This window comes from Argopecten irradians, chromosome 12 (assembly GCF_041381155.1).
Source record: "Argopecten irradians isolate NY chromosome 12, Ai_NY, whole genome shotgun sequence".
Taxonomy (NCBI): domain Eukaryota; kingdom Metazoa; phylum Mollusca; class Bivalvia; order Pectinida; family Pectinidae; genus Argopecten; species Argopecten irradians.
In genome coordinates, this window is record NC_091145.1 from 32,736,349 (window position 1) to 32,749,242 (window position 12,894).

The 12,894-nt window shown below is 33.3% G+C and overlaps 1 protein-coding gene across 1 annotated transcript; it reads right to left on the reverse strand.

The window, feature by feature from the left end:
- Nucleotides 1–162: 162 nt before the first annotated feature.
- Nucleotides 163–11,384, reverse strand: LOC138304638 (histidine ammonia-lyase-like). The gene is made up of 22 exons (XM_069244810.1): nucleotides 10,988–11,384; nucleotides 10,614–10,680; nucleotides 9,601–9,631; nucleotides 9,169–9,243; nucleotides 8,538–8,610; nucleotides 8,094–8,160; nucleotides 7,868–7,905; nucleotides 7,323–7,448; nucleotides 6,674–6,813; nucleotides 6,420–6,467; nucleotides 5,817–5,868; nucleotides 5,411–5,506; nucleotides 4,880–4,975; nucleotides 4,444–4,502; nucleotides 4,001–4,081; nucleotides 3,787–3,852; nucleotides 3,448–3,526; nucleotides 2,895–2,981; nucleotides 1,957–2,091; nucleotides 1,670–1,778; nucleotides 1,285–1,354; nucleotides 163–891 (listed from the first exon to the last, which is right to left on the reverse strand). The coding sequence occupies exons 1-22, from the start codon at nucleotides 11,217–11,219 to the stop codon at nucleotides 751–753; spliced, it is 1,968 nt and encodes a 655-aa protein (XP_069100911.1). The 5' UTR covers nucleotides 11,220–11,384; the 3' UTR covers nucleotides 163–750.
- Nucleotides 11,385–12,894: the final 1,510 nt, after the last annotated feature.

Consider the following 12,894-nt stretch of genomic DNA (forward strand, 5'->3'; position numbering starts at 1 on the left):
CTAGCAAATAGTCCATATATTCATCAGTATTTAATACGATATTGCTTCTGAAATTTACTTCAGTAATGTTTCACACGTTTCCAACAAAACATAGATCAATAGATCAATCATTTAGATAGATAAAATATGCGAACCTTAAAAAACAAAAGATTAGCAAGATAGCATTGCTTATAACAAGTTTAATCATTCAGTAGGTTGTATATGGAATAAAAGGGATTGCGGATGAAGTAAATCAATGTTGATATAAAAGCAAAATATTATTGAAATTATACATGCTAATGCAATCTTGTATATAAAAAATCTGTGGAACATTCAAACGTTAAAAGCATTACCCCTTTTCCTCACATTTTGTCGAAATACACTTACCATTCTCATTCATCCCACATTACCTACAGTGTAATTATAATCATATTGTTATCAACACAGAAAAATCTATATCTCGTATGGATCGCATAAAACGGCCAAAACTAATAATAACAACAACAACAATAGCCCACAAAGTAAAATATTTCCAAATCTTTTCAGAACTTTGATAGTTTTGAATGTATCATATGACAGCTCGCATTACACACAATTAAAATATATATCTTTTAAACCATGCATACGTACATTTCATTCCCATAAGGTTTGGTCACTCAAATCGCATTAAAAAATGAGACAAGTTATCAGTCAATATATATATAGTAAAGTGTAATGAAAGCATATGAGAAATGACATGAGTCATGTAATGCTTGCTGCACGTTGTTGTAACTAACGTCTAGACATACTCGACGTCTTTCTCCTTTTCAACGGAGGAACATCCGGGCCACTAGCAGTAGGGGAGAAAACTCTTGTCTCAATAGACTGAAGAGAATGGTAGTTGTCCATCATTGGCTTGGCTTTTCTCCAAACCTGCGTAAAGAAAACACATAGTTGGTGTTTACTCAAGTATCAGTTAACCATGTGACAAAAATACATCATCTTCATGATAAAACCTTGAAGTATACACCGCTCGTTGCCAATGATTGAAATATTGTAAGTTCTATATTTCTATCTAAACTATTGATTGAAGGCTGAATAACGCTAGCAAAATAACTAAAAAATATTTATAATGCAAGTTAGCATATTTATGAAATATTATAATGTATCAACCAATTATATATTTTTTTATTGGTTTTTATTAAAATTGATGTAACTACATTGAATTCATTGACTCATATGTTCACTTAAAGATCTTTATTGTTAACACAGACTTTATTGCCATATGACTTATCATTAGTCTATTGTGTTGGTACGTAGAATTACCTGTTCTTCTTGTAACATCTTGGTCACAGCCTCGATGTCCGGTGTCATGTAGCGATCTTTGTTCCATGGTCTATATTGAAGTTTTTAACGAGAGAATATGTACAGGCTTAACATTTTATTTAATCCTATAAACTTATTACAACTGTAGGTCAATGAAATTTGTTGAAATAAAAACTCTTTACGAGGTGCGAATAAATGCAAACAAACATGAAATGGCATGCGCCTGCAAGTTTCGACTTTTGTAATTGTCTATTTGGATTATGTTTTAACAGATAATTTCAGCGATGTCTATTGAGTTGCAATTATAAAATTATCGAACGGTGAACGAATTAAAATAAATGGTGTCTTCATATATACGCAGATGTTGATTATTGTATAAACTTACCCAACCTTACTTCGCACTAACGTGTACACTTCCTCCAAAGGTGGAGTCGACTTTAGTGGACGTAGAAACTCGATTGCCTGACATGCTGCTAACAATTCTATTGCAAGTACTAGAAGAAAAATATAGCAGCATATCAAATGCAATGAAAACCGTACATAAAATTTATTTTAACATAAATGACAGTGAATAATTTTTATAGTACTTAATTTAATCCATATACGTGTTTTATTTCAATGTTAATGGATAGTTATTTATTTCGTTTATCACATCATCTGAATGTTTTCTACCTTGCTCGACGTGTTCTACTACACGTAGACACTTCCTCGCGGCGAATCCTCCCATGGACACATGATCCTCAGTACCAGCACTCGTCGTCAGGGAGTCGACAGACGCCGGGTGGCATAGCACCTTGTTCTCAGAGACTGATGGTTAAAACATGACTTGTTATACACTTTGTTTGTTTGTTTGATTAATTAACGTCCTATTAACAGTTATGGTCATTTAAGGACGGCCTCCCATGTATGCGGCGTGTTGCGTGTATGTTGTGCGAGGTGCGTGTTTTTGGGAAACTGCGGTATATTTATGTTGTGTCTTCTTGTATAGTGGAACTGTTGCCCTTTTTATAGTGCTATATCACTGAAGCATGCCGCCGAAGACACCAAGCAACTATAAAAGTGGTAGTTTCTGCTCCTGCTTAGCGCTCAGCGTACAGGGAGTGGGACGACTGGTTCGCTCGTTGTCAGTATAATGTGACCGGGTGGAGTGTGTTAGTATACATAATGAAGACACTTTCCCGGAAAGCACTACACTTTGATCTTTTAGATTAGCGGTTAAAACATGTCTTGGTATATACAATATAGATATCTGAAAGTAAATGTGACACTAACCATGGTACGAATATATTATCTTAGTTTTGTTTACTTTTTTTTTTATTAAGAACAGTTAAAGGTAGTGCATTAGTTAATAAACTCGAAATCAGGTCTCGCACAAACCGTATGTACGTAAGATACAATGTACCTTAACATAATATAAAGAAGAGAACAAAGAGCATTTGATGCTTCAGATGGAATCATATACCCAATACATGTTATTATGAGGCATTGATAGACACGCGAAGACTGTTATATGATTTATGTTATCTGTGAACTTTTCGTCTTATGGTACCATGAAGGGTAGTACATGATTTCTGTATCAAATCAAAGATAAATGTGCAATTTAACTTTACCCAAGGCAGCAGCAGTACAATGAGCAATCATGAAGCCCGAATTAAGTCCACCGTCGGGGGTCAAGAACGCTGGTAACTCACTATAAGCTAAAAATAACCATCAAAAGTCGTGCAAATTATCAAATACAGCGTATTACCAATTTCTAAAGTAGATCATACATCATCAATCTGGTTTCGTTTTAGCTTTCAATACATCAAACTAGACATAAAAATTGACACTTTTAGAAAATAGACCATTTTAATTGTTCTTCGTTAATCAAACTGAATTTATATGCGTTAGAAATTGTTAAAAAACATACATGTATATCAGTCCTATATTTTGAGATAGAAATACGCATGGAAATAATGTCTTTTTTACTGGAAAAACACAGTTATAACGAGCCTCTGGAAAGAACGAAAAAATACTTCGTTATAAGCTAAGTTCGTTATACACGTATAAATATTATATCAAACTTGACGGGGAATGGGCATTATAAAGTTATATCTACGACTTCGTTTTAAGCATGTTCGTTATAAACGTGTTTTAACTGTATTCTATCTTTAAAATAATTACCTGGATTAACAAGCCTCTCAGTTCGCCTTTCACTCATATTGGCTAATTCATGAATACCAATAGCAAGATAATCAAGAGCCTGAAACACGAAAATACAATACTTGATAGAATATGATAATAGAGTAACAACATAAAGCAACGTTAAGCTCATTCTAAGACGAAATGAAACAAAAATATTGAAAGTCAACTTACATTAGCATTGTATCGTGGACAAAAATGAAGTCCTTACTACAATAAATGTACGTTATTGAACCTGTACAAAAATGAAGTCCTTACTACAATAAATGTACGTTATTGAACCTGATCAGTAATATACAGTGTATTATATAAAAGTCAAACCTTTGCCGGATATTCGCCATGGAAATTCCCTCCAGAAATAATTTCATTGATGTCTGCAAAAACCATCTTTTGAAGATTTAAGGAACATGTTGATGCAAAATGATATTAATACGAATGCGATTCAAAACATAAAACCAAACTCTTGTATATGAAATTATCATAAATTATCATCATTTTGAAAGCATATGATGACAGTTAGCCACAAAAAGGATACAGGATTATCGGTAGCACTGTTGATCTCCGTTGTTAGTATCCCCTTTACAAAATCTATTGTGTCGTTTACTATTCCATGAACCTGAAAATATGAAAACGTACGACGCCTGGAGTTGGTCCACTATGAAAATTTTGTAAGTCTTCTTCATAAACATCAAATTTGAGTGTAAAAGACCGAACATATACTTAAGTTATTGTTAAAAACATAATTTCAACAATAATTGGTTATTACAAGAATGCAAGAATAATGCTACGTCGTTTTTCACAAAAATGTTTGTAAAACGAGTTCTCAAAAATAATAATTTGTCTAACATTTCCAAATTAACATATATCTATGACGAAAGGTCGAAGGACAGAAAAATTTAAATAGGTTTTTTCGCGTTTGCATGTTTCTTTAAAACATCATGTATGTAAGAAAGTAAAGAGGTAAAATTTAATACTTACCTGAGGGCAACATCGAAGAGTATAAGCATCTTGTACTTTGTCACAGAATCTATGACTTGCTGAAATGGAGCATTAAAAATTATACGTCATATGGAGAGTATCAAAATAATTACTACACTTTAATGTGGTCGTTGAAATATTGAAAATGGCGTCGTTTTAGAACGATTTGTCCCACTTTCCAATAATTGTGACGTCGTATCTTGGTGGGACTTACAATGTCACAATTGCCCGAGAATTGCCCAAATTGGCATTATTTTACTATCTTAAAACCGTCGTATCCACAAAGGAAATTGAAAACTTTAAGGTGACATAATACAAAACACATATGGGATCAACTTGCGATCCTCACAAAAGCAATATACATACCGAGTATGCAAATAAATTATGCTGTCAGTCCATTTCTATATAGAAAATAGTTTTCAATTATTATCAATACCTGCAATCTCTGAGGGATGAGTTTCAGAGTGAAGCAGCGATCGCAATCTTCTTGCGACTTTAATCTGACCTTTGTGTGGCCGTACATCTTGTATATCTACAAAACAAAATACAATTATGAGTGTTTGTAAATAACATATGGATAATAGGGTATATTCAACAACTACATCAAAATATGAATATAAGTCTTTCTCAATGAACATTATATGTAATCTCAACATCATCTCAAAACGATAACAAGTACCAAGATACTATGAGTATTAGTGTTAGATGTGTAATGTATAAAGAAATTTCTTATCCGTTATTTTGTCGGTGCGTTTAACTTAGAATGCGTTTTAACTGTAATTTTTCACGCATTCAATAAAAATAAGAGAACAATCTTGAATTTCATAATACTCATGTATAGTTAATCATATAAGCAATAATATCAACAGTTATAAAATAAACCTATATAAGTCAAGTCCCCTTGCTACACGTAGGTTTGAACACTTTATCTTATTTTCTATTTTTGTACTTATACAATGTAGCTTACTACTATCGAATGCCCTAGTTGTTCCTTTAAGTACATCCAAGGTGAAGGCCGCTACGATATCTGCCTGCCGAGCGATAGCCTCCGCCCTTTCAACCGCTTTAAATAAAATGATTAACAATTTTAGCATTTGCAAATACGAAAGGAGAATAAGTACCGACTAACTGCATTTTAGCATTAAAGTTTAACAGTAATACAACTAATTGTTACAATATCACACATCAAGGAAAACAGATTACGTCCCAGCGTGATCAAGTGTACGATGTATTGAGTTCATTTTATTTAAACAATTGTATATAAAATAAACCGCCATTTATTTAATGTTAAAATGTTTTTTAAAAATCAAATTTTCTTTGAACCTCAAAACTCGTCAAATCTGGTACTGTTAAATTCCATTGTGTTAACTTACCTTCAGAACCTAATCCTGCTATGAGTTGGGTGCCATTGATCAATGCAATGCCCTTTAAATGTAAAAAATTACATTGTATTTACCCTATGGCAAAATATTGTGTATTCGATGTCAAAATCGAGAATAAGAAGAAAAACATATGATATAACGTGATTTTTCTTAACGAAACAGGTTGTTCAGAATATTATAAACCAACTTCCTTTCGTGGCTACAAAATTTCGCGGATTGCGTTTCAAACCATTTTCTCGGAGATAAAGTTCTGCGGGTTTATAATTTAATGGATATATCATTGAATTTTATTGAGCAAGAATTATGGAAGATATCAATTCGCCGAAAAAAACTTTCACAAATTAATATTGATCGCAAAATTCGCGAAATTAATCACACGCGAAAGAATGTTGGTTGACAATATCAAACGCAATTTACTTAATGTAGTTCATTTTCAAGAAATTAGAAACAGATCTTGGACTGAAACAGAACTGCATCTTTGGCAGATTGAACTTAGTATTAAAAGATTCAATTGTTTATGGAAATTAAGAGCTTTTATATTATTGACTTGAATCTTATAATGACATAAAAATAATAAACTCCGCTTTTGCTTACCTCTTTCGGTCCTAGTTTTATCGGTTCTAATCCATTGGATTCTAAAACCTGCAGAGAAAAGTATTTATTCAATCATCTATTCATAAATATAAATATATTTACACAAGGTGTGTGCGACATTTGTTACTCTTTCCAATTGATTTCTTGTTCATTGCAATATATAATATGTATTGATCGTTGTAAGTCTAAATTAAATATTATTAATAAATGGTATTGTAATAGAAAAGTTTGAAACATACACTACATAAACTTACATATTTGGCATCCGCCCAGCCACTATTTGGACTCCACATCTTGCCCTCTCCCATCATGCCCAGGGCGAGATGGGACAAAGGGGCAAGGTCGCCACTAGCACCCACGGTCCCCTTTTCGGGAACATACGGCAAACAGGAAGCTGCAACCAAGCGTCATGTATATGGTTTACTAAATCAACCCTGCAATTTCATTATGGACTATCTATATATAGTCTAGTCTTTGATTTAGTGTAAATTGTCTTCAGGAGTAAATGAGTTAAGTACAACACTACATTTCACCAATACCATGCATAACGTATAACGTTCGTGTTACAGGTTGTGATTAATTAATGCGTTACACATTTAATTTTAGGATTCAGATCGGACTTGAAAAAAATAGATTCATCTGCCTACGTACATGGGACTGATGGGGTCATTCCAGTTTTCCTTCCATAGTATGATAAGGTTATTTCACGCTTCCGTTAATGCATTAAGCAGTTATTTTTAGATTACATAATTTTTACTTGCTTTGCAGATAAGATAATGAAATACACTAGAAGTCATCCAAAATGAAAATAAAAATAAAAACAAAAAACAAAATGAAAAAGACGTAGATGTTGCTTACATTAAAAACAATATTCTTAAGCTAATTTACTTAAGTCTATCATACCATTGAATGCTGCTATATATTTCTGAAGAGTGTCCATGGAAATTCCGCTAAAACCCTTCGCTAACACGTTAATCCTCAGAGCTAGGACCATTCTAGTTCTCTCCGGGGAAAGTGGTGGACCAACGCCTTAGGAAGCAAGTAAGTACATTTAAAATGTATAACTGTTACATGTCATTTCATTTCTGTGCTAACGGAAATATATTTTAGAGGCAAAATGTGTGCAATATGAATGATAAACGATAAATCCTACAATGAGTATGTGTGTTATAGATGTGAAAGGTAGTGAGGTTTCAAAAGTAGTGATTTATTGTGTTACTAGATCTAGTATTATTAATGTCGTGGTTTTATCAATGCAATAATATTTCAGAGAGAAACGTATGTATTGATATTGAATAAAACAACACAAGAAGAAACAAGTTGCTGACTCACTAAATTCCGTCTGATAAATCTTTCACAAACGTGGTAAATGTAATTCAATGGAAAATTGAAACATAAACATGCCGTATCACTGTTTACTTTTAAGATTCAAATTAGATCAAACTTACCAGCGGCATGAGATCGAATGAGATTTTCCTGAAGCTCTCTACAATATAAGATAAATATTATATAACTTAAGTTTCTATATGAAAGTACATTGTATATGCATTACATACAAAATGACAATTAGATTGTATTTTCTCAAATAAAACTATTTGATACAAATCCTTCTTTACTGACATGATCACAAAACTCGCCTTAGCTACATGTAGACATGTTTTGCATTGTACTTACATTAATTTGGATTTTTCTATCGTTGTCCGGGCGAATTTTCCAAATCCAGTGGTGATACCGTATACAACTATTTAACGAGATAAAAACGTGCAAAAATACATATACTCTATACCGTTCATTAGTAATTCAGCAAAGTGAAATATATGACGGTATAACTGACACCCAAAACGTGACTATTATGACGTCACTAATATTGACGTGGTGACGTCAACTGATCACCGTCAAAATGGCTGTTGCATCTTGTGGATTAAATCGTCGTTGATAAAGGGTTTTCCTGATCTAGCTTAAACGATGTTAATGCAGAGACCCTAACATGAGTTGATTATGTAAATATAAGCATTTATGTATTTTCCTATGACATCTATGGTCTATATAGATGCCAGGACTTTGCAGACAGTCATCTCAGTTTGTCTGCAAAGCTAAGCTGTTTAATGCTTAACTAACCTTTGTTACTGGTAATGATATCCTCCAATAGTTTCCTGGCTTTATTGACTTTGTGTTCAGACTCCACTGTCAGCTAAAATATCAAAATGGAGCCAGTTCATACCTCATGGAAAACTACGAGCACCAACTTTACAAGGAAAAGTTACACTGTTTAATCTTAAAGATGCTCCACCGCCGACAGAGCATAAACGATAGTCATCATTTGAACAGTAATTGGAGTTTAATCGTGTATGTATAAAGTTTAATTAACGCAAATAATAACATAAAATAATTTATTTTGCATTTAGTGCGTGCGTAATCAGTACTTCATTCCATATAGGATATAGTGCCACGGAATTTTTTCGGGATGCAATTAATTATTCTTTATATTTTTAACTTGAAGTAAAATTAGAAGCTCAAAATTTTCAAAAGTGGTAATAGCGTAAAGTAAGTAACTTTTGTAACTGAAGAAATATACTCAATCGTCTGCTTCTGTTTTTGATAGTGAAAAAATACTATTTGTCAGCGGTGGATCCGAGCATCTTTAATAAATCAAACTTATAAACATATATATAAATATCAATAAATTAGTTTAATTGAAAACTAAAAAACAATTTATTCTCAGTACTGTCAAATATGCATGTTTTCTTACCTTTATTCTGTAGTAACCTTTTCCCAAGCGAACCAAGTCATCTGTTGAAAGACTGTTACCATCCAGAGACATAACCTACAGACAGCAAGATGAGCATGAGCAGTTTCGTAGTTCTACTTCATCTCGCTTAAAACATAACATGCTACTGAAATGGAAATATGTTCCATTTTCTCCAATTATTAAATGTTGTGTGCGTTTCCTATCGATTTTAAGGGAACGTTAAGCCTTTGGCTACAGCGTTGGAAAAATATTTCATGGAGGCAAATCAAACAGTGTTATAGAATAGAAATGTTGCACATTTCCGAAAACATGCCATCTTTTCTTTCAAAAATCTTCACATAAAAGTTTGATATTTCTTGTTTGAGATAATAAGTGCCACAAACTTGATCACTATGTTTTTTTTAGAAATGTGATTTTAATAATATACAATACCTCCTTAGCGGCCTGTACGCTTTCCTTTGGTCTAGATCTTTGTAAAGGAGACAACGGTAGAGCTTCATATGCTATTTTATAATGATGCTTCCAATAATGATTATAAAATAAGAAGACAAATGAAACAAATATATAATTGCGTTTTACTTCATTGTAATATTTGTTTCATCGGAGTCCAGCTCGATTTGCGCTCTTCGGACTCTTCTAAGAAGACAAGTCTATTCAGAAGATCTTCCATCTGATAGATGGGAGCTTCCAAAGGCAGAAGAGCAACAAATCAAGTGATCGGAGGTTATATTCTAGAAACAGAAGAAGAAAAATAAAGATAGACTCTTTATCTTCCTGTAGTCTCTATTTTTGATTATATGTCTTTATATGTGAACGCGTTTGTGCTATGTGTGTCTTGGCAAATTGGATTTATTTCTTGAAAAAAACTCGACAATTTATGTTGTCTACACGGTTGGAACTATTTCTTTATCCCTTGTTTACTATTTTAAGTATTTAGTATCCAACAGAACCTGGAAATTACTGTTGATATTACTTATTTGACCCATAAGATAACTAACTTGACCAGAGTTGTTGCATGCGAGTATAGATTCGATGACCCATTCCTATCAATAAAACGGGTCAAATAAGTAATATCAATAGTTGTATTCCAGATAGCACAGGATCCTGACAAACGCATATCTGTAGGATACAAATTACATCAAGTGGTAAATATGGGGCAAATAAGTAAGTGTGGGCAAAAGACAAAAATATTGTCAATCTTTACAGGTGATCAGGCCCTTATCAAGACACAGAGAGTACAAACAAAATTGCATATTATTATCCTTAAATTAATACACGTATGTAGTTTAGTTGGTTCATTTTGTTTCTGAATAAAGGAGCAGATCGTCTCGAAAATTTAACAATAATTTCCATTGAATTACGTCTAGCCCAATATTTCATCATTTTTTTACATTATTTTTTTCCGATAATCTTGATGTAATATAAACGGTCGCTATAAAGGATACATTTTCTCTTCCACATATACGGGTTCAGCAGGACCTGTGGCTGGACTGGACATATCACTCTCCAATACTGTAAATATTAACGGTTAAAAATAAAGCTGCCGATCTTTATAATCAACCGACAAACATGTACATAACAAAAAACTAGGAAAGATCTTACGGATTTGAGTATAAGTGTTATTTTAATATATATTGGAAAAGTGTCCACAGACTATTTTAGATGTATTTGCGTTTAGGGATCTCAATCAGAATTCGGTAATTAATAAACTCTACATGGGGTTGAATATGATTTTTACCAAACCTATCATCTATCTATCTATTTCTCTTGGAATAAAATCAATTTAAAACCTTACAATAATACTGTTTGTATAACCTACCAACTGTAACAAAGTCACTGTCGTCCAAAACATCCCGAATGGCGTCGTCGGGGTCTAGAATGGCTCCTCCCTTAGCTTTACGGACCTCAATCACAGTCTCATCAGCATGGCCGCTATTGCACTTAGCTTTGTAGTAACGACGCAAGCTTTCTTCACCAAGCCAATTTACTTTTTCATTCCCTTTACATGGTACGGCGAACCAATCACCGCGTACACGCACAGAAAGTTTCATATTTCAATCAATTTCCTTTTTACTTTCCTACCCGTTAACTTTTTTTCTAAACGGTCGACAATAAAATATTGACCCGATCTTATTTTCTCCAAAGTGGGCAACTGAAGGGTCCAGGTTGTTTTGAAAACATAGGTCATGTAAGGTCCGGTGCCTTACAATGGAGAAGATAAGATAACCTGAATAAGTCGTAATTTCAAGGTTGGGAAATTGTCGTAAATACCAGACAACCTATACCAATGATGTGACTAAGTAATAGGATCGTCCGTCACTATCTGAAGGTCAATGTCACTGGATGTATATTCCTCACCTGATATTATTCCATATGACAAGTTTCTCATACCTAACCGGTATATGCAGGAAATACATATAATAAACAGGCCTGCAGGTAGAGCATTAGGTTTGTACTTGCTGCACCTATTGCATGATTGTAAAAGGCGACTGAATGGGGTATTATCTTTTCTCTTCTTCCATCCTTACTGACTTTCTTCTTCCTAAAGTATTGACATCGCCAAATGTTTGGCCTTCGGTTGAGCACTCCCTTATAGGGCAAAAGTTCCACTATTGCAAGGGGACAAAACAATGGTATACCGCAGTCTCCCAAAACACACATCATGCACTTCATACACGCAATACACACACACACAGATGGGAAGCAGTCGTTACATGACCCTGGCTGTTATTAATAGGACGTTAGTTTAGTCAAACAAACAAACAAACATATAATGGGGTGTTAGAAATCAAATTGTCCATAACACAGAGAATAGTATCTTTCACGGTATATTTCAATCATGGAAAATTTCAATTATAATACAGTTTTAGAAAACAACATCTACAGATGTATGATAAGGTGATTCAATGGCCCGCTGATATCTGTGGTACCATTAAGTTATGATGACATGCATATTGCCATGATCTGTGTTCCCGTCTTAGGAAGGGGGTGACTGAGGGAAACCTTCAAATGTCTTTCAATGGATACCCTTGAAAATACACGAAGATATTTACTATTATCTCTATTTCATTATTTACATCATTGCATGTATACATGGTGCAACTTTAGTGATGAATTTTAAAATATAGTTAGAGAGAAAATTGGGATTGAAAAATCGTCCTACGTCCATTTTTCTCTTTTAAGAAATCAGAGTTGAGTTGAAATTCTAGTTGCATTACTACTACATGTATAAGCTTTTTATTACATATTTCCCTCTCCTCGGCTATTGCAAATATAATCTGAAACAACATAATTTTGAAATACATGTACATGTACATGCACCTCTGGTATAAGTCAAGGAGACCAATCGTCGTCATTTTTTGAACAGACTATATATAAATACAAAACGTATATAATTATAATATTATATTGTTGTTTTATTTTTTGTAGATTTTAAACAGTTTGAAAAATAATTTGTCTTGTCTCTATCTTTCAGTCTATCGTTTTTGGATTACATATTTTCCAGAAATAATATACACGTGGCATCGGTCTCGGGATTAAAAAGATGTACGCAGTATCCATTCCACAATATTGCAAAGATGTATATCGTTTATATTTGTATGTTAAGGTAGGATTTTAATAATTTCCAATGAGCCATCTGAAGTGAGAAAATGTACCAATCGTTACACTATAAGCTTTTATACAAGTTCTCTCTAAAAAATTATGATTCAGTAAAAAAAAAAGTCA

Coding starts and splice junctions, on each gene's coding strand:
- LOC138304638 (XM_069244810.1), bottom strand. CDS start 11,219: ATGAAACTTTCTGTGCGTGTACGCGGTGATTGGTTCGCCGTACCATGT. Junction 6,468..6,673: donor GCTGGGCGGATGCCAAATAT/GTAAGTTTATGT, acceptor TTTTCTCTGCAG/GTTTTAGAATCCAATGGATT. Junction 4,503..4,879: donor TCATCCCTCAGAGATTGCAG/GTATTGATAATA, acceptor GCTCCATTTCAG/CAAGTCATAGATTCTGTGAC.